General features: G+C 43.0%; 3 protein-coding genes across 14 annotated transcripts in view; 2 read left to right on the forward strand and 1 right to left on the reverse strand.

Annotated features, from left to right (window-relative positions):
• The first annotated feature begins 1947 nt into the window (after positions 1-1947).
• Positions 1948-12237, forward strand: SSB (small RNA binding exonuclease protection factor La). Of its 4 annotated transcripts, none has more exons than XM_061453129.1 (12): positions 1948-2057; positions 6470-6546; positions 7992-8095; positions 8275-8449; positions 8600-8707; positions 8808-8908; positions 9153-9224; positions 9309-9351; positions 10072-10212; positions 10577-10760; positions 10931-11050; positions 11766-12237. In XM_061453129.1, the coding sequence occupies exons 2-12, from the start codon at positions 6481-6483 to the stop codon at positions 11870-11872; spliced, it is 1221 nt and encodes a 406-aa protein (XP_061309113.1). In that variant the 5' UTR covers positions 1948-2057; positions 6470-6480; the 3' UTR covers positions 11873-12237. The 4 variants fall into 4 exon arrangements, with proteins under 4 accessions (XP_061309113.1, XP_061309115.1, XP_061309109.1 ...); XM_061453131.1 differs by having other exon boundaries at positions 2030-2053; XM_061453125.1 differs by lacking the exon at positions 1948-2057 and adding an exon at positions 3433-4266.
• Positions 11898-18683, reverse strand: METTL5 (methyltransferase 5, N6-adenosine). Of its 3 annotated transcripts, none has more exons than XM_061453180.1 (8): positions 18662-18683; positions 15990-16111; positions 15157-15271; positions 14548-14729; positions 14073-14155; positions 13720-13771; positions 12985-13034; positions 11898-12006 (listed from the first exon to the last, which is right to left on the reverse strand). In XM_061453180.1, exons 2-8 carry the CDS (start codon positions 16096-16098, stop codon positions 11953-11955), a joined length of 645 nt encoding a protein of 214 aa, XP_061309164.1. In that variant the 5' UTR covers positions 16099-16111; positions 18662-18683; the 3' UTR covers positions 11898-11952. The 3 variants fall into 3 exon arrangements, with proteins under 3 accessions (XP_061309164.1, XP_061309153.1, XP_061309143.1); XM_061453169.1 differs by lacking the exon at positions 18662-18683 and adding an exon at positions 16463-16560; XM_061453159.1 differs by lacking the exon at positions 18662-18683 and adding an exon at positions 16510-16531.
• The window catches only part of UBR3 (ubiquitin protein ligase E3 component n-recognin 3), a 109008-nt gene continuing 105252 nt past the window's right edge, over positions 17961-21716 (forward strand). For 6 of the 7 annotated variants that reach the window (XM_061453014.1, XM_061453021.1, XM_061453030.1 and 3 more), the window contains exon 1: positions 17963-18534. In XM_061453014.1, coding sequence (XP_061308998.1) covers positions 18089-18534 — 446 coding nt within the window. In that variant the 5' untranslated portion in view covers positions 17963-18088. Of the gene's footprint in view, positions 18535-21716 lie in introns of all 7 variants that reach the window. The other variant, XM_061453074.1, reaches the window with a different exon arrangement.

Consider the following 21716-nt stretch of genomic DNA (forward strand, 5'->3'; position numbering starts at 1 on the left):
CCTTTATTGCCTCTCACCCAGTCCTCCTTCAGCTGCTATGGGACCACGGGGTCTGATAGCAGTGATCCAAATAAAGAAATGCCTTGGGAAGCAGGGAGGCTCTTTTAGCTGGGATCAGTTCACCAGCACAGCTTATAAAGAGACTGCAGGAACAGCTGTTGGGCATTGGCATGAGAGGCAGGGATGAAAAAGGGCTGTGGTGGGAACTTCCTGCAGCAGCACTGCTACCTAAAATGGAATTTTTGTTTTGCTGGATTTATGGGTAAGCCATAAATCTTTTTCTTGGTGATATATTTTCCATTTTTTGTTTGTTCTCTCATGTTTTTATGCTATTTCTCATTTGAATTTAACTGCTGGTAGCAGGCAGCACCCAGCTCTGAGCTTCGATGTGATGCGCTGCAGTGTATATATAGTTCTTGGTTTGAGGTCTTAGTATGTCACCTTGCTATGTCAGAAGCTTATGGGCGTGTGGGTTCAGTGTTTTGCTTCATTGTCTGTCCAGCTGAGAGCTACTCAAGGATCCAATGTAATTTGTTTGAAGACATTAAGCTATGAAGAGGTGTGGGGAATTGAACTCTGACAATGCTTGAAATGCATGAGCTGGACAGGTGGGCAAAAGAAATAAAGTGAGTTTGTCCTGGCAATCCCACAGCTGAGAATTGTTGACAGGCAGGGGGAAATTTAAAGGACAATATCGCAAGAGCATGAAGGTGATCTTTGTATGGAACCAAAACCACAGTGAGCTCAACACGTGTATGTAATTTTTCAGTGCAAAATATATACCTGTGAAGCTTCACTTTTGTGGGAAAATAAGAACATAGAACAGCTGTTTGTGCCTGGCCCTGAGGTTCCTTCTGGCCTCTGTCCTGTCACCAGCAGTCCTAAGTCAGTGAAAGAGAACAAGGTGAGGACTAACAGAGCCTCCCAGTGCTTGCTGGGAGAACTTCCCTGTCTGCTGCTTCTGAACTCGGTGCTGAACGCTGCTGAAGGACAGCGCTGTTCAGAGTTGGAGCACAGGCACTGCTTCCCTGTCTCCCTCTGGGCACCCTGCAAGCGAGCCTGATGCTGCCTCTCGGCCTCATTGTAACTGCAAAGTGACAAAAGGCCTTTTAATTCTCACATGCCACCAGAAAGAAAGGACAGCGTGTGCTGTCTGGCCTAAAGGAAGTCGGTGAGATTACTGCTAAGGTTCAGGTAAGTCCTTGTATGTCTTAGAATAAATGGGGTGTAGGAGTTCAGACCTGTGGCTGTACTTTAACTGGTGCTATTTTTTATACCAATTTACAATGCCCTTTTGGATTAGCTTATGTCTGTGGCACATCTTAAGGAAGTGTATAACACTCAGGTCTGGAGCACAGGCAGAAGTGTGAATGCATTGAGAGGAACAGGTTCTCTGGCTTCCGGTCATCATCTTGTGCACCTGAGTGGGAATGGAGAGCTGGGAGCAGGGCATCTGTGACGCATTTTTAGTAATCATAGTTGAATATGCACACTACATTGTTGTGCTATTGCACCTGTAGTACGGTAGACAGTGTTTTACTGTTTCACTTGTAAACTGTACCTAATACAGATGTCAAATATTTGTAGCACTGTAGATGTCTACAACACGGCTACAGTACTTGAGTGAATGTTTGTAATGTTAGTAAGTGTAAACAAAGCAGTAGGTTACAAATGGCGGCTCCTCAGTTACTTTCTTGGTACCCGTGCAGAAGCCTGTGAACGCGACCCCGCAGGCTGCGGCCTCTCGGTGCGGGTGAGGCACATCCATCGCCGCACCAACCCTTCCCGCTGCTGCCGCTGCGCTCCCTTCACCGCTCAGGAGGGGCGGGCTCCTGAGGTGGGCGGGCCGCCCGTGGCACCGGGTTAGAGGCGGACACCTCCCCGCTGGGGGGCCGGCCACAACCCAGGCCCGCCCGAAGTCCGCCCGCCCCGGAAGCTGCGCCACGTACGGGGTGGGCGGGCGGTGCCGCGGGGGCTGCTGGGCCGCGCGGTGCCGACTGCGGCCTTTAAAGCCGCGGAGGGGAGCGGTGTGCGCGCTGGGGCAGGAGCTGCAGTAGGTTTGTGCTCCACCGGGCAGGGCTTCCCATGGGAGCCCCGGGCCGCGCCGGGACAGGGAGGGCTCCAGGCGGGTGGCGGGGAGCGGCGGCTAGGCCGGGAAGCGGGTGGACAGGCGCGCGCCGCGGAAGCGGGAAGCACGTGCGGCTCCTTCTCCCCCGGCTCGGGCCGAAGCGCGGCGGGGACAAGGGGGTGCCGGAGCCCGGGCCCTTCGCTCGCACCGGTGCCGCCGCCGCGGTGGCCCCTCGCCGGAAGCGCTTCGCGCAGCGCTTGACTGCGGGCGGTTCGCCGCTGGCTCTGGAGTGCCGCAGGGAGCGAGCTGTGCCTGCCCTCCCGCGGAACAGGGCCCCGGGGCTGGGACCGGGTTGGCTGAGGGCTGCGCTAGCGCTGCGGCCAGGCCCGGGTGCCCGCAGGGCGGGAACTGGGGACACGGGGCTTTAGGGGTTGCGGAGCGGGATCTGCGGTCGCTGTGGCAGTACGTAAGTGTCCGGAACAAACAGCCGTAAGGGTCAGGAGCCGGCGTTCCTGTCACGGAAATACTTATTACTCCTTATATTGAACTGATTCTACTCAAAAAAACAATCGTGAAAGTAATGCGTGATCATGAGTGGTGGCAGTTAATCCTTGTCTTGAATAAAAAGCTGCGTTTTGATGTAAGAATATGGTCAGAAGGCCCCGGCCTTTTACACAGAGGTTCCCGCACACCGCATGGATGAGTAACAGTTCCGTGTTACTTTACTGGGGATCCTTTTTATTTTCTTTTCAATTTGTATTACAGTAACGGTAAAAGCAGCCTGCAACTAGGCTTTGTCCAGACCTTGAAACTAAGTGGCTGGTAAGACTGAAATTCACTGGAGAGTTTTTCCGGGATGCTTTAGTTAATACAGTGTGGCATCAAATTGTTCTAGTTACAGGGCTTGACTACTGTCATTTTCCATTTGTAATTTAAATCCCATACCTACTTGCACTATTTTAAGTTGTTTTCATCTTGAGTGGTTCTGATGCAGACTGTTGGCACACCAAAGGAACTAGTCAGGGTGGTCTAAGAAAGCACTTGTAATAAAATCTTACGTAGGATTTTGCATGTTCAGACTGTGCCTGTTCTTCTGTGGAGGTAGCTTTTTATCAGTCCTTGTTGCTGCACAGCAACTGAAAGCTATTGATCTGGAAGCTGGATCCAGAAGACAAGCTTGTGCCAAATGACAGGGCTAAGGAGCCTGAAGTGAGCATGTGCAAGACTAGAGGTTCCCTTAAATTAAAAGGCTGCTTCTGTTTTATTTTAAATAGGTTAGAGCTTGGTCAGTGTCTGAACTGATTCCATGTATGGCAAGCTCAAGTCTTTCTAAATTTTCAGTTTGTTAACTGCAGCCAAATGGGTGCTTTTTAGAAAAACTTTTCCTGGTGTTAGCCGTGATCTGGAGGACTTGTGCCAGACTTTGTGTTGTTTTACACTCCTACAGTTTGGGTTTATACTGCTAAGGACAGACTCTGTTTGTCATTTCTTCTTAGCAGTAGAGCTGAGCCTCCATATGTGTAAAGCAGGTTACTGGTTCTGAGGAGTTTGGTACCCAGAGTGAGGCTGATGAGCAAGTGGTGCACTGTGAGAGCTGGGGAAATACAAGAAAGATGGCATTCAAGGATATAACAAGGCTGAAGGAGTTTAGGTGGCAGGAGCTAGGTGAAGATATAAGCCTATGTTGTTCCATTAAGCTTCACAGCACTATTACCTTGGCATTTCTTAATAGGTTCTTGGGTATCCAGCATATTTCAGAGTGGTGTAGTTTTTGGACAGGCTAGAAGAGCCAAGCTACCCTGCACAGATTTGAGGGTCAGTGGTCTCTCTAAATGACAAAACCAAAGCAAAGTCAACAGGCTTATGAATGGATTCTCTTCTAACTAAACTGTCTCAGACATGCTGCCTCTGTGTGATGCTCAGCCCATTAACTAGGGTGGAACTGCTGGTGATTAGTCGGCATGTAGCCAAAAGGCCTCAAGTTTTATTATAACAACTTTTATTAAGGGAGAACTTGCTCCAAGAAATCCATGGACCGTTTGTTATGACAGGTAAAACAGCAGAGACCACAGAAGGAGCAACCAGAGACAGCCTCTTGGGATGCTGGTCTATGTTTAATGCTGCAGAAGAGTACAAAGCAGCTGTCTCCACTCAGCTCACTCCCAGCAGTGTACTGAGACTGGCTGACCACCAAGGTGGTGAGGGAAGATTTCTTTTTTCAGCTCAGTCTGTATTTCAGTGTGCACCAGCAGACTTGTCTCCATTCTAGAACCCAGAACACAGTGTTAATGCATTTTCCTTAAAATGGGGTGCATGACTAAAATACAAATTTGCATTCCTCAGAATATGCAAAAGAGCAAAACTTTCGCATCTCTTAGTAATTTTTATGTTGTCTTACACGTTAATTGAGCTGTACTGTGAAGAGCACCCATAAGACAATGGTTCACTTAAATATGTTGCCTAATGCTTAAAAAAGTTTGCCATGCTTGGAGAAGAGACTTTGCAATGACTTGCATCTCATGAAGATGCACACAGCTGCTATTTTTGACCCTGAGGATATAGTTTAATGTTAAACCTAACCCACTACAACTGCTTGCTGACACAGAAAGGTTCTGATTGGTTTTTTTCTTCTCTTGTGCTCCCTGCCCAGCTCCATCACTAGTGTTTTCTACAAGCTGAACTGAGCCAGTGATAAATTTAATCTAATGGAACTGTTCTTCCCTTTTTTGGTGGGGTCAGGTGTTACAGCAGCACACATGTCAATTAGCTGATCCAATGGAAAAAGCTGAAACTACTCCATAGACTGCCATTAAATGACACCAAATTAGATACAGTATAAAATAGAACACTGGTTTCTCTCACAGTTCAGGTATTGGGGATGGCATCACAAGGGAGTGTTAAGATGGTGCCAACACCTAAATGAACACACTGAACTGAGTCAGTCTCCTGTAGTCAGGGTGGCTAATAGGTGACATCTGAAGGAACTGCAACTGTCAGCTTGTGTACTGTGGCCTTGATTCTTATGAACTGCTTTATAAACACAGCTGTCAAATAATACTTGTGGAAGCCATGCTCATGCTTTAGAAAGTGCCACAGCATCAGATACTGGTGCAAGTCCAGTAGCGGAGACTAGGATGCAGATTTTGAGGCTGTAAGTGCCTAGATTAAAAAGCACTACAAGCAAGTCAAAAGATGCAGTATAGCCTCAAGATCAGGAAGAGGAGGAAATGGAAAATGGGAATACTGCAGATTGCAGTAGGCTGAACAATGAATTAAACTACTCAAATAAGAAGGTGAGGCAGCCACTTGGCTGTTCTGATGGGGAACTATTTCCTGTGATAAGGGAGTGTCAAGGCAGTTTTCTCTGCTGCTTTGCTGTCAGTTGTCTTGATGCTCTTGATGTTGCTGTCCTGCAAGTAGCATAAGAGCAGAATGTGTGTAATTAAATCTTTCAATAAACTATGCGAGAGCATTTTCACCAGTAGTCCTAATGATGGCTGTTCTTTGACCTGGGGGCCATCAGACTGCTTTATCTTTTATAGCTGGATTTAACCAGTGTGTTAGGGCTCAAAGGGAGAAAGAAGTCGGTATAAAACTGAGTTCAAACCAATTTCTGACAGCTTTTTATAAAGCTGCATTTTTTTCCTCAAGGATTACTCTTAACACGCTGTTCTTTATCTAGACAGGCATTTTCTGATCCCCATTAACCTTCTGGCCAGTAGCTGCTTTCTTGCCAACCTTCTGGTGTGTGTAGTGATTGTATACTGGGATTATACGCTTAATGCCAGTTTAGGGAAGAAGTTACTCTAATGATAAAACATCTTGCCTCTTAGCAAAGGTGCTTGACTCAGTATTCAGGGAGAACTGAAGTGAAGTTTGTAAAGGAGAGAACTAGACATCTTTAGGATGTAGTAGTAAACACAGATATTTTCATTCCCTCCTCCAGTAAATTTCAAATATTAGGAGGCGGAAACTTCAGAAAAGTTTCTAGTTATATCTATTTAGGAATATTAAACAATTGGTTATTGATGTTTTGCCTGTGATGAAAAGCTGGATTTGACTTAAAGAACAAATGTTGTTGGCTCTCGGGTTTGTTGCTGTTAGGTACCAACTGAGGATCTGTGCCTAGAACAAGTATCAGCATGTTTCTTTACTTAAATTCAATGCAGGATGCCAAATGCTGCCTTAGCAACCAAAGTATTTTACTTTCTTGTTTCTTAGTTTCCCTTTGGAGTTCTGTAGTCATGTTTAAAGTTGGCTCACAAGTGTAAATGTATGGCTAAAGAACTTGTTTCTTACCTTGTTTAGATGAGGCTGCAGTGAAATGCAGCACTATGAAGATAAGTCTGCAGAAAGTAGTATTCAATACTTAGTGCCTTTGTTCTATGTTCTTTCCTACAGAGCTGGTGAAAATGGCTGAAAATGGAGATGGTGAAAACATGTCCCTTTTGGAAAACAAAATATGTCAGCAAATCGAGGTAAGTTCAACTTACTGTTTGGGATCTGAACTGAGGTGTAGTTTTGGAGACATTCATTGGTAGGGACTTGGCTAATGGGAAGTTAACTTCCTAGGGAGTTAGACTTGAATCTTCGGCTCTTTATAAATGTCTGTTATTGGTCTATGACAAGTATTTAATGCTTTAAGGTAATTCGTAATTGTAGTCTAAGTTGGAAGTTATGCAAAACTGCCATTTAAAAACACAAGTGTTTAACTTGCTAGCATTTTAGGTGCTATAGCAAGTGAACGTATCATTAAACAATTTACTACTATGTTTATTGGGATTATTCTATCTATGTAAAAAAGAAGATGCATTTTAATTCTGTATGACTTAATTTGGGGAGCTTGGGGAATCCTCCTACTTGGCAATCTCTGCTGGTCAGAATGCTAGCACATCACATAATTTGGTGTTATGATTTAGTGCTTTGTAATTTATTGCTACAAATTACAACTAAACTTGCGTGCCTACTTTAGATTAACTATTTCTTACTCCAGAGGTTTGAAGGGTTGCCCTACAATGGAAAACTGAGCACCATCACGTAAAATGACATTTAGAACAGAAGTTTTTTTTCCTGAAGGACAAAAATGTAGCTGCATGTGAATCTCCATTAGCATATGGAGCTGTAGCCATTATGAAAAAAAAACAGGAAAAAAAAAAAAAACCCAAAGCAGAGACTGAGGAAAAAGAGCTAGACTTGTGGTAATGTGAGTTTGAGGTATACCAGAGGAAAACGTATTGTTGTAAAGCTTACACTGACTTTTTAAAGCACAATTTACACAGGGTAAATTGGAAACACTATAATTTACCTTATGGCTTCAAGTGTTTGACCCTAGTTAAATGATTACCAGTAAGCAAAAGAATCTGATTGTCTGTCTTGTACTGAATTGTTTTCCCATGCTGGACATGATCAAAATAAGAACAGAGCAAATTAAAATAAAACCATTTTTTAAAGTCCTATTTTCCTGAATGAGACCTAGAAACTCTAGTATACCAGTATGATTTTTCAGTATGGCAAATACAATATTCTTGCTTATAGATTCCTTAAATAAGGACTAAACCTGAATCTGTTGGTGAAAAACTTTACTATTGACTCTGCAGAGCTTGATCTGATTGAGGAGTAATTATGTTAACAAAACAAGCTTTATGCCTTTCCTAAACAAAACTGCAATCTACCTGTGCTTCATTAGTCCTATTGGATATGAAGTACGGGGTTTTTCTTACAACGTATGTGTTGCAGCTAACTCTTGGAAAATCATCACATTAAAACAGGAAGTAATAATTTTGGAGTTTCTAATTACTCAGATTAATTACTTTTGGTGTGTCTCAATCCACTGCAGTGAGGTGTCAGATAACAATAAAGTTTTAAGACTGAATATTTAAAGAAAAATATCTTTCCCTATTTCCCCTCCCCTTCTTTTTTTCAGTACTATTTTGGCAATCACAATCTACCAAGAGACAAATTCCTGAAGGAACAGATCAAACTAGATGATGGCTGGGTGCCTTTAGAAGTAATGATCAAATTCAACAGGTAAAACCAAAGTACAAAACTAGTCTGGAGTCTGGATGGAAGGGTGACTTTCAGCTACTTATGTCTATTTGGGGCCAAATGTCCCTGGTCAGCATGTACAACTCCTGTTGCTGTTTTAACATTTGGCTTCAGCTTTGCCAGTGTATTTGTAATAACCTGTGTCTGCTTACTCAATATAGGTTGAGTCACCTTTCAACAGATTTTAGTGTTATTGTAGAAGCATTAAGAAAATCCAAGACTGGTTTAATGGAAATAAGTGAAGACAAAACAAAAATCAGAAGATCTCCAAACAAACCCCTTCCTGAGTTAAATGACCAGTATAAGGCTGCAATTAGAAACAGATCTGTATATGTCGTAAGTAAACTTCTTCCTTGGCTCTGCACCATTCTGCATGACTTTGACTGGAAACCGTCTAAGGAAAGCCTGAATTAACTCACACTAGATAGGTTATAATTTCTAAGTGTCAGCTGTTGCATATAATTGAAGCTTGTTGCTCTCTTGCAGAAAGGCTTCCCACTAGATGCAACTCTTGATGATATCAAAGAATGGCTTGAGGATAAAGGTCCAGTTGAAAACATTCAAATGAGGAGGACACTGCAGAAAACATTTAAGGTAGCTTTTGCAATGAAAATTCAGCCCTGGGGCAGGGATCCCCCCCGAACAACATTTTGTTCAATTGCTCTAATGCGGAATATCTCTTACCATTTAACAGGGCTCAATATTTGCAGTTTTTGATAGTGTTGAATCTGCTAAGAAGTTCACAGAGATCCCAAACCAAAAGTACAAAGACACAGAGCTGATGATACTTTTCAAGTAAGTCCACTTAACTAATGTATGAACTAGTAATGGTCAAAGGTAGATTTAGACAAGAATCTGGCTTGACCAGAGAAGTTTAAGTTTCTGCACTGTTGCACAGGTACTGATAGCTGTACCTTTTGGATAGTAGCATCTCTGATCTGACAGATAATCTGAACTGCTTCTTGGGTACTGCTGTCTTATAAAGCAATCGTAATGGAATACTTTAAGTGTTGTTAACTTAGCACGTCTTCTGTTGCAGGGAGGAGTACTGTACAAAGAAGAATGAAGAAAGGAAACAATACAAAGTAGAAGCTAAAGCAAGAGCTAAACAGTAAGTCATTATCAATTGAAACGCCTGGTTTTGTTCACCTGATCACACTTGAAACAACTCTTAACTAATTTAACCTTTCTACAGGGAAAAAGAAGAAAAACAGAAACAAGCAGCAGATGCTGAAATGGTATGGGCTTCTTAAATCTCTGTACTTGAAAACTATGCAGTGCTTGCTGTTGTATGGATTTTCCAATCCACACATTACAAACATGCTCCTGCAGCACATTTTGTAAAGCTGACATTCAACATTAACCGTTTGAAATTCTGTAATACAGAGCACTTTCTAGAAAGTTCGGCTTTTCCAACTGACCTGTGGTGAGACTTTGTGTTGTCCTGATATTTCATCTTATTTTCAAATGACTGATTTTGTTTAAAGGATCATATCCTGAATTTAAATTATTTAGCACATTTACCTGTTGAGAAGTGATCCTAAATGCACCACCGAGATGACAGTTCTCCTGTGGTATTTAAAGGATCTAGTAAGGATTTAATAAGTATTATATAGCTTTTCAGTCTGAGGTGTCAGCCTTCAAAAAACTGTTCTGTAGAATTTAAAGAGTGTAATTCTTACAGGAAGAGTACAAAGTTCCTCATAAATGTGTCAGAGTAAGCAAGGAAAATTCAAGAAAAGGCGGCGAGATACACCATGCAAGACTTTGACATCAGCATTAATAAGCTATAGGGCAAGAACACTTGGGTTACTGATGGCGCTAACGGGGGCTGACTTCAACTGCTTATTCATGACTACCATGTGTTAATAGTGTTAGGGTTGGGGGGGGGGGAGGGTGGAAATGAATATTCAGGCTTGACTCTTCAACAAAAATGTGTGGGTTTTTATTTCATTTAGAAGTCTCTGGAAGAGAAGACGGGATGTCTTTTGAAGTTTTCTGGTGATCTAGATGATCAAACATGCAGAGAAGACCTCCATGATGTATTTTCTGATCATGGAGAAATCAAATGGATACACTTTGTCAGAGGTGCAAAGGAGGTCAGTAGAATCTTAGACAAGGAATTAAGATCTCTGTATTAAAGTTTTAAACTGAATGATTAAATGCTTGGTCTCTTACATAATCAAGTAAGAAATTACTTGGCTTGTGGAATTGCAGAGTATTCAGAGAACTGAATTACAAACAGATAAAGTTTCTGGCCTTCTCAGCTGACAAGGTCAAACCTGAGACTGAGAATGTTAGGACAGTCTGAGGGTTTTGCTTCAGTCTAATATCTAATATCTAATTTTACAACATGCAAGAGTGATGAACTTGCTGAGCTACCTAACAGAAAGCGTTGTTCATCATTCTAGCTGAATGTTTTTGCAGCAAGATTCAAATGCTAATGCCATTCTTCTTTTTAAGGGAATTATCCTTTTTAAGGATATTGCAAAAGAAGCTCTGGAAAAAGCAAAAGCAGCACATAATGGAAACCTACAGCTTCGGAACAAGGATGTTACATGGGAATTGCTAGAAGGAGATGTAGAGAAAGAAGCTCTGAAAAAATTACTGGAAGACCAGCAAGAATTGCTGAAACAGAAGACAAAAGGTCCTCCTTTTATTGGTTTAAGCATTTATAATGTCCTAAAAGTGGCACTGTGGTGGAAGTAACTGTAAATAGTGAATATATACTAAACACTGCCTAACTGTAAAGCATTCTTTTGAGCGTGCTAGTTAAAAGACAAACTACAAAGTTCCTGACATCTTCCATCCCCACAGGACGCAAAATTAAAGGAAAAGGAAGAGGGGGAAAGACACCTCAAGGAGCACAGAAAGGAAAAATTCAGTTTCAGGGCAAGAAAATCAAGTTTGATAATGAAGAAGGTGGTGAAGATGATGCTAAAACAGGTATGTCGTTCTGTGCAGTGCAGTCTGCTTCTTTAGTACAGGGAGCTACCTTCTGGAGAAGTACTCATGTTTTTAGAAGTGTTTGGGATTTGGCCCTACATTGCAGTATTTCTGCCCTCTTGTCAGCCATCAGTAAGTTATCTGAAGATAAGGGTCTTGTGCTTGATTCCTTCCAGAGCTGCCCCAAAAGCATATTAAAAAAAATTACTAGATATACAGGGCTGTACTGTGTGGCTGTTCAAAGCATTCTGCATTGAAAGATGGTGGTTGTAAGCAACATGACACAGTTGTACAGAGCCAGTTTAGTGGCAATTTCTCCTCTTTTTCCTTTGAGACTATGAGAAGACTAATAATTCTGCATATTGGTATTTTGCTTGGAGAAGAGGAAGAGCTAAGCTTCTGTTCATTAGATATGGCACCTGCTTAAGCAAAACCCAGTTGATACCTAGTCCTGCTAGATTGTCTTCCTTCATCTTACCTGCTCTCCTCCTGTGAAGTTATACAAGTAAGAAGCTCTTTAAAGATGTCTTTTAGGACATCTAAAAGCTGTAAATCACAGTAATAAGTAAGCCCTCTAGTGTAGCAGTGCCTCGTGAATAAACTAGGACTCATCCTTGAAGTTATATGATAGGGAGGATTTTTTTTTTTTTTCTGAAGATTTCAGGCAATACTGAAATGCTATCCTTTACCATAAATGACTTCCTACTCAATCTTGCAGAACCAGCAAGTCCCAAGAAGAGACCACTAGAAGAAATGGAAAAAGAAGAACCTGCACCAAAACAGTTGAAAACAGAAAATGGAGGAGGTGATTAGTAATACTAAAATAATAAAGTTTAGAAAAAAAAAAATCATTGTTTTATTGTTCCATTTTCAATAGGTTTTAAAGACATGCCTCAGTTCAGGAGTTTCTTGGCAGAAAATCTAATGAAATCCACTTCAATGTCAACCTACAATGAGAGGAAAGCTTCATTTTGTTGGGTTACAGCTTTTTTTCTGTTTAAGAAGCATGCTTACTCTTAACATACCACCCTGGAAAACTTTTATATTTATACTTTTGTTTATACCGTCAGATCTTCACAGTTTCTCTGGCAACCCACTCAAATGTAAAAGGTTCTGGACTCTGTAATATTGCGGTTATGTTAAATAGCAGCTGCCAATAAATTCAGAACTTAAAACTGCTTACTGCTGAAGCCTGGATGTTAATGTAGTATGAAGCTGTACCTGTGAAGTAGCAAAGCTGAAGGACAGACTTCCATAATTTCAGTTCAAGTCACCAAGGCAATAGATACAGCTAAGTGAAACTTGTCTTTGCTACTCAACATACCTAACAGTCTTAACATCTAAGTTGGTTTACTCCAGGATTCTCTCCAATTCCCCTGTGGTAGTGGGATACACATTTAGGCCAGCAGTCCTCTCCCAGGAACTTGCCTGCGGGGCTAAGCTTCCATACTGCAGCATCCTGGCTAGATGTTCTGGGAGCAGTGCACAGCTTGCTCCTGCCCTCTTCAAGATGTTTCTATGAGGGATTTCACTGGCTGCAGCTATTTGAGGTAGAGAGCTGAAAAATAGAGTACTGAAATAATCCTACAGCTGTAAAATCCTTGTTACTCTGGCCTTCAGTACTTCAGGCTAAGTTTCAAGCAAATAACTTTTCAGTAGGCTACCTGTAGCTTTTCACATCAAGTTGCAGTGCTGGCTCTAATCTTTGCATACAGTTCTGACTTGCATTACAATGATTCTTTTCTCTGTTCAACTACAAAATGTAGTAATAGCAATGGAACTTGATGCCATAATTGTGAACATCTCTAGAGCGTTGTAAGCATTTCTCATCCAGTATATATGGCCCTAAAACTTTAGTGTCCTTAAGTAGAATTAACTTGCCTTGTACAAAACATTTTCTCAGTTACGTTAGGTTTTATACTTACTGATTTCTTCTTATGGAACTTGTATGATGCTGGTAAGTCATATCTAAGTTCTGTAAACAGTACAAAGAATATTTGTTACACTAGAATGAGTATTAGTTGACTTACACCCTACACCTATGTTCTTCTATGACCTGTGCCTGTTGTCCCTGACTATGTAACTGTTGACCTCTGACCTAGACTGTGCCTGAACATTTAAGCCAGCTGCATCAGACAGTAAGTGGATGGTTGAAATGCAGTTGTGTTTCAAGCATTTGTGCAACTTCCGTGTCTCAAGTTGTTATCACTATGTAACACATCCAGCTGGCAACTTAAGTAGTGGGAAGACACTTGAACCATCATAAAAGTACTTAGGACAGGTGTGTGGTTTTTTTTTTGTGTGAGAACTAACCAGCACTTTGCCTTTGTTATTCAGCAACAATCTCCTTTTGAAGCAGGAAGGTAGGTAAGCTCTGCTTGAAGGCAAAATCTAGCCCAGGAAGAAATCCAGTTCTAATTCAGCACAGAATAGGCATTCCTCAAAACTTAGTAAGTGCCTGCTTCTATTCTAGCCAGGCATCACCTATTTAAAAACAACCAGCCAACAACACCATGCCCCCACCCAAAACCTCCACAAAAGGAGTGCCTAAAAAAAGACTTCATTTTTCAGTCACAAATCCAAATTTACATCAGGCTGTTAAGACACTGGCCCCTGCCATAATGGTTTGGGGGTGGTGTTTAACAATTAATTAATCTTACCTGCTATGACTTCCATCTTCACATTCCATTCATCTGCTTTCTTTTGAATATGCTACAACAGAAAATAGATGCAGCTAAATTTAAAAGCACATTTCTATACTATTTATACATATCTACACCCTTACACTTATCCAAGAAGTCTCCTTTTGTTTTTCAAGCTGAAACATACTTATCTTGATTAGTTACTTACATATATAATATATATATACTTGTCTTGAGATTAATTATTTGGCATGATTAGTATTTCCCCAGAACAAACTTTACACCCATAAAGGGGTGTGTGAACGCATCAGTGAAGCTATAGACAACATCCCTGCCTGATTATGCTTGCCCTATTAGAATGAAGGACTTACCTGCCGTGTTGAAGTTTTGTGAAGGGAATATACAGCTGTTTTAGCCATCTGTAATGCAGTTTTCAGAAAAATCATATCAATTCCTAAAAGATTGATGAAATGATTAAAATTGATAAATGCAAACTTAAACTAGAGGATTTAAAGATCTGCTTCATGCTTCTGTTTTTTCTGGAGTAATAACTATTTGAGAAACAGTACTGAATACATTAAGGTACAGAATGTATTTCTAAAACCCAATTACTTTTAGTAAAAGAGAAAAATGATATGGATATGAAATAGCTGGTATTGTTTATTTCAAACCCAGCAACTGTTAGTTACAACACTGAAATTTTTAATCTGTACTTGGGAAACTGATTCCTGATGAACAAAAGTCTAGGTAATTACAATAGGTAACTGTAATAAAGAAGGGAGATGTTTCATTAGAAGCGTATCCCTTGCTGTTTCATTCCTAATAACAACTTTCAGAATTACCAACCTTTATTATGCTTGGTACCAAATGGAGGGTTCATAACAACTGTGTCAAAAGTCTCTGACATGCTGTCAGATAAAGAACAGACATCACACTGAATCATGTTGATGTTCGTGAGCTCAAAGTCTTCGATATTACTATTAAATATTTCCAGTGCATCTGCGTCAATGTCAAACCCCACACTAAACCTATTAAAAAAGAAGTGTGACATATTAGTCCCCTGCTAACTAAAATGTTTAAATTCTATAGTAAAGCTTTGAAAGGGATCTGTGTAGACAACTTGCTTTACCTAGGCACTATAAATTCAGTCCTGATAAAAATGTGAGTAGCTCTGTTGCCCTTTCTCAATTATCTTTTTTCAAGTTTGTGGAGTATGTTTTATGTGTTCATTTAGTGCTTCAGGGGAAAGCTAACACTATGACTTCCAAATTCATGTCAACTGTCCATCTCTTCCACTATCTCAATGGTTATTGACTGTCTAAACAGATTAAATATCCTCATTATGCACCAGGTATTTTACCTAAAATGAGTTTAGTTCAGCATTACTATGTTCTAATCTTACTTTCTACTCTTCCATACCAGAAAAAAACATATCCAGCACTTAGTATTACTTACCCTGCTCCTAACATTGCACTTCCAATGCTGAGCATGCCGCAACCACATCCTAAGTCTGCAATCGTTTTGTTTTCAATATCATCAAAAGTATTGTGAATTGTATAAAGCATACATGCTGGGAAAAACAAACACAACCAACACACACAGATCAGTAATATCAAATATGCATCTGATTAACCAAGAAAATCTACTTCTGCCTTCAGAAAACTCTGAACTACAGGTTTCTTGTCATGCAAAATTAAACCTATGTTCTCACTGCCTGTAATTGTCTTTTTCATTTATATGTGAAAACAAGTCAAAAACATTTTGACAAGTTACAGAACTCCAAATCTTTGTTGGAGACATTACAACCAGAGCTGTGAGTATTTGTGGGAAACATATGACTCTCAGGTTGTTTGGGGTACATCAATAGGAGGTGAAATGTTGGAAAAAAAAATCCGTAACTAAGGTGACTGTCTCAGTATATATACTTTTACTGGGTTTTGTGTGTCATGAAATAATTCCATTTTGGCTTTCTCATTTATAGGTTAGGATGTTTATTATAACTAAGATGTTTCTACCACAACGTTGTATTTTAAATCCATTTAACTTGATTTTTTGATTGTACATTAGCAGTATACTTCTAATAAAAAAAGGTTATCAGATCGTTATGAAATTAACATTTCTGCTGAATTTCTCAACTACTTTTAGTTTAAAGGACTCAAATGAGATAATGCAGTAGAAACTTTTTGTTTTCCTATTTTATTTTTCCTGGGTTTTTTTTACCCTACTTTTTCAGTGCTGATGAGAAGTAGCCAAACGGATGACAATGCTGTATGCAGGGTTACCTTTACCTGCAATATGAGGTCTTGTTGGATATTGTTCAAGGAGTAGTTTTGGATTTTCAAAAGTATCAACTTGTTGAAGACAGCTTTCCAGTTCTTTAAGTTTTAACTTCTTCATGTTTGTAGTTTACCTATTGAAAACAACGTGTAATCAGTTGCAATGCACTTACAACAATAAAGTACATGTTGTCTCGAATTATCTTACACTTCACACCCCGGTGTACTCCTCAGCATCTCCCAGGTGTTTTCCAGCAGCGGTTGCCATGGATCCCTACGACGACAGGGACAGGCGCGGCTAACGGGAGGCCGGTCCGCACCGCGACAGACCCTCTCTTCAAGCGCCATCAATACCCTGCTCCTCCCGCGGCCGCTTTGCGGGCGCGTCCCGGAGCTCCGCTCCCACCGGACCGGCTCCTCCCGCCGCCGAGAGCGGCGCCTAGCCCAGGTCGGAGCAGGAACCCAGTCCCAAGGACTATCCGTACCGGCCGCTCGCCCGACAGAGCCCGCGAGGCCTTGGGCCAGCACACACCTGCACCGCACCGCCTCACGCCACCTCCAGTCACAGCTGCCCCGGGGGCGCCGCGCACTTCCGCCGTGGAGCGCCCGCCCCTTTCCGGGTTGCTGCGGGAATGGAGGGCTATAGAGCTTTCCTTTTTTGTTATCGAGAGGTGTTGGCGTTGACTAACGCGTGTCATAGACATGACACACTTTATTGCAGCCCGACGTGCCACCGCTGCTCGGCGACTGTGAAAGCCCGCTCTCCAGGGCCTGTCCTTCCCCAGCACTCAAGCCAGTGGGGGCAGTTCGGGACAAAAAGCACCGAAATGGGTTTCCGTCTCCTCAGTGGAAAGGACAGTCACCGAGAGAAAAGAAACCGGTTTACTTAGTTTTCTCATGTTTTCCTTCCTGTAATCCCGGAGGGAGAGACATACTGCCCAGTATTCCCTGCCCTTAAGGAACCTCAACAGAAGTCATGGGATCACAGAACCATAGATCAGTTTGGGTTGGAACGGACCTCTAAAGGTCCAACACCCCTGCAATGAGCAAGGACACCTTCCACTAAATCAGGTTGCCCAGGACCATATCCAGCCTGGCCCTAAATATCTTGAGGGATAGTTCACCCACCACCTCTCTGGGCAACCTTTGCCATTGCTTTACCATCCTCACTGCAAAGATTTTTTTCCTCAAGCCCAGCCTGAATCTCCCTTCTTTACATTTAAAACAATTGCCTCTCGTCCTGTGGCAACAGGCCCTGCTAAAACGTCTCTCCCCACCTTTCTCATAGGTCTCTTAATAACTGAAAGGCTGCAATAAGGTCTCCCCAGAGACTAGAAGATGGCTGGTTATAGGGAAGAGAGCAGGAAAGCCAGCTGAGGGAGGCTGCCTTGGGGACTTGGAGGTCTGCTGCTGCCAGAGAAAAGGTTTCTTTTAGGGACAGATTTTCTCTGTTTATGTTTTCCATTACACAGCCGGAAAGCTATCCATCGAGATCTAAAACAGCCGGTCAGCATATAAGCTACGGCAACTGGCATCTACACACTCTCCCGGTGGGAGCATGCAGACACAGTACCTCAGAGCTCCGGCCACCCAGGCACGGAACTACTGCCCATGCCCGGTGTGCTCTGCCGGCTTTGGCAGGGCGGCTGAAGAGAGCAGCGTTCCTCCGTGCCCTCAGAGCCACCGCCGCCCGTTCACACTACTGGCAGCTTAGATGCCTTCGCTCTCGGAGCGGCTCGGTAACAAAGCGGACTCCAGTCCTGTCGGGGGCGCAACCACGCTGAACACGGCCGGGACCTCAGTGACAAGCTGCGCGCCCCTCATCCTCGAAGAAAGTTTCGGGCCGGTGGGAGGCGACATTTTGTGGGGCGGCGGCGTGAGCCGCGCACCTGCGCGCTGACAGAGCGGCGCGGGCCAGCTGGGAGAGCAAAGGAAGAGGAGGGGTAATGTCAGGGGAGGGGAGAGGCAGTGTCAGGAGGAGGGAGCGGGAGGGGAGGGCGCCGGTTCCGCGGCTATCGCGAGAGGCATCGCTGGGAGGGGAGAGAGGGCGGCGGGGGGAGCCCCAGAGCTGGGAGCCCGCCGCAGCAGTGAGGGCTCCTCAGTTTCCCATCATGGCGGGGACAGGCGCCAGTGGCCAGGATAAGCAGGAGACAGCGAAGCGGCTGAAGACGGAGCTGGGCGGCGAGAGCGGCACGGCGGCGGCGGGCCACCTGCGGGCGCTGCTGGAGCGGGTGCTGGCCCCTGCGGCGGGCACGGGCGGCGGTGAGGCAGCGGCCGAGGCGCTGGAGTGGTGCCGCTGCCTGCTGTCGGGCGGGGAGCCGTGGGACAGCTTCGTGCAAGCCGTGCGGGCCTACGACCCGGCGACGCTGTGCGGCCTGGTATGGACGGCCAACTTCGTGGCCTACCGGTGCCGGACGTGCGGGATCTCGCCCTGCATGAGCCTGTGCGCTGAGTGCTTCCACCAGGGCGAGCACGCCGGGCACGACTACAACATGTTCCGGAGCCAGGCGGGGGGCGCCTGCGACTGCGGCGACAGCAACGTCATGCGGGAGGCCGGGTGAGCGCCGAGCGGCCTCGGCGGGGCGGGCGGGCACCTGCCGGCGGGGGTGGCCCCGCACGGTGGCAGAGGTGTGTCCCGATCCTGGCGGCTGCTCGCTGCCGGGCGAGGGCGGTAAGTGGGGCACCTGCTTTCGCCTGGGTCGCCTCTCTCCTCTCTCCCCGGCTGGCTGTAGGTCGGACGAGACCCTGTGGGAAAGACGCCCGGGCCCGGGGGGGCGGGGAGTCAGCCCCGCCTTCTCAGCTGCCAGTCCCGGCGGCGGTCCAGGGAGGTGGTTTCCTCCTTTGTTGCAGTGTTTGAGCTTTTTTAAAGGACTCTTATGAGAATCTGGTTGCCCTTGCACCAGTGCCTGCCTTCAGGGAAGTTGGTAAGGCAGAGTGCATGGGAGGCAGTACCTGTCAGCTTCCAGTTACCTGCTTTGGCCTAGCACAGCAAACCATGAAGTGTGTTCAAGTACTTTTGGACTTCATGTGAGCAAATATGCCGAAATTAACAAATTGAGTGAGAGGGAGCCTTTTTTGTGTGTTTTCCTAGTGTAGAAAACCACACAGGTTCATATTTCCTTCTGTTTTCACTATTATCAGCTTTAAACCAAGGAATTCATTAACTCTTGGATGGGTATAGCATGGCAGGATTTTGCGAATGTTGAATGTCATTCGTATTCTGTCAGCATGCAGACCTACTGGAGGCAAGACTGAAGTACCTGGTCAGAAGAAAGGGATTTGAGTTCCTCATTGTACCCTCCCTTGTTCCTTTTGTAGTCACTGTTAAAAGGAAAGAGCAGTCAACCAGTTACTGGGTGGTGGTGTTATATAGCCAATAAACTTCAAATTTCTCAACTGGGTGTCATTTTGGAACAACCTGTTCGTGTTCATTCATCAGTGCAGAAGACTTCAAAAAGGCAGTCTGGTGTGCTTGAGTGAGGCTTCTCTTCTACCTAGCTCTCTAGAATAGTCTGTGTTGACTGTCTTAGCCTGGGTGAGGTGGCATGCTCTTACAAGAGCCATCTTGGCTCTTCCTCATAAACATTGGGTTGTGGTGCACCCAGCAGCAAACACTAGGAACATACAGAAATATTAAAACATCGGTTCTTTTAATGTTTTTAACATTTAAAATGTATAATTCTGTATCACTCTTTGTTTGAGATTCCTTCTGTTTTTGCATTTCTAGAGATTACACTGATTTACTTTTTTTCTGTTGCTTGAAGGTTGTTCTTGCTTCTGATTCTCTTTGTCTGTAAGTCACATTCTCCTGTTCTGTGCCTTGAGGTGGCTTCATTCTTAGTTTCTTTCTTTTTTTAAATATCCTTTTGTTTCTCTTACTATCTGCTTCATCATTTCTTCATTTTAACTTTTTGGCGGAATCTTTTCTTATTGGTAGACTCACTCCAATGGAAGAATTTTTCCCCTTTTGTTTTCATTGATCTTCAGTGGTTTCAAGGGGCTACTCCTGGAGTGATTCTTTTTTTGTCTGTTCTTGCTCAACTTCTGGTGATTTTGCTTTCCTCAATATCACTGAAATAACAGTTCCCCTTGATTCTGAGAAGTAAGGCAACAAAATTAATGTCACTTCCGCAGTGCTCAGTGTGGGATAGATTTAGGGCTCCTCATGGTGGTTGGATTTTAATAGAGCACAGACAAATTGATCTGTTTTAGGTAAATATTAAAATAACTTTTGATACTGCTCTCATCTCAGAGTTTATAGCTTGCACAATTGTCTTTTACTATTTTGAACATTTTTTTTCCTTGAAGATAGATGGTTTAATAAAGAAGAAATAAAAACCACTGTTAAATTTGCAGCGAAAACAGATGCAAAGCCTGAGGGAGTAAGAATATTCTCTTAATAGTAGAATTTGAAAGTAAATAATCTTGAGTGTGAGGTGGGTCCCTTCAGGAGGTTTGATAATTCCTAGATACAGAATTCTGTAGTACTCTTCAGAAACGGTGTTCTTGAGCTGAGTGGTAGATTTTCCAGTCCTTGTGAACGTAGAGGAGGACAATACATGACAGTATATATGGTGTGCCTGTACTCAACATGAGGTCTCTCCTACTTAACTAAAGAACTGGTATTAAGCCAATGCAATAAAGTGAGGTAGAAGCCTTGTTTGCTGTGCAAGGCAAAGTTAAGCTTATGCCAATGTAAAAACATTAATGTGTGCAAGCACACTGTTTTGCCTGTTCACTTGAATTGCTTCAATGCAGCATGTTTAGATAAACCAATTTAACTCAGTGTGTACAAATCAATTGCATAATTACAAAGGTAATACTTTACATGTTAAAGTTAGGAGGCCTTCATGGCAGATCCAGGAAACTGGAGTGTCTAGCCCAATATAACCTTGGCTGTAACAGCCTAAGTTTCTATTAATAGCAAGGGAATCAAATGTGGAGCCTACTTATGAACTTCATCTATCATCTGCCTGCTCAGATATGATTTTGTGTAGATACTGTGTATGGATATTATAATAATAGTCATTTATTTCTGTTGGTTCTTGTTATCTGGACTCCATGTTCTGAGGTTTTTTTATTTGGTGCATTTTAACTAAGACTTCATCAGAAGTATTCTTTAACTGGTCTGCTGTAAAGGAAATCTTTCCAGCTTACCATTTGGAATATCTTTTAATTTCCTTTAGGGTGGCTAATGTGAATCTAAAGATGGTTTGGTCTGAGGTAAAAGTATGTGTGTGTTAATATGTTATGACAAATCTATAATTTACTTTTTAGAGATAACAGTGTTAATTTTTATTTCTTATGCCTTTATATAAGGAGTCTGGAATATAGTGTAATGGATGGATGCTGATTTTCTTTAGGTACCTTGTGTAATTCTCATTTGTTTTGGAAAAATCAGATTGTCCCACTTTTCAACCTCAAGATCCTCATGCAAATTTTGGAGGTTTTGATGATTACAGTATTACAGTATGCTAGAGATTGGAAGGGGCCTCAAAAGATCATCTAGTCCAATCCCCCTGCCGGAGCAGGAGCACCTAGATAAAGTTTAAGGTTTAAGGATTAAGTTAATTGCAGTTGGTCTGATCTATTAGAATATTATTTAGACTTCAGAAAATATCCAAGTCTGTAAACATACCTGCTTGTCAAAGTATTAAAAGCTCTAGCTGGGACAAGGTTTAATAGATTTTAAGATTCAGTGATACATCAGTAGGAGAAAATAGTTTGTAGTCATCACCC

Source organism: Pezoporus flaviventris, unplaced genomic scaffold, assembly GCF_033815535.1.
Source record: "Pezoporus flaviventris isolate CSIRO_AGI_PZ_B2104156 unplaced genomic scaffold, CSIRO_AGI_Pfla_v1 ptg000001l, whole genome shotgun sequence".
In the NCBI taxonomy this organism is placed as follows: Eukaryota; Metazoa; Chordata; class Aves; order Psittaciformes; family Psittacidae; genus Pezoporus; species Pezoporus flaviventris.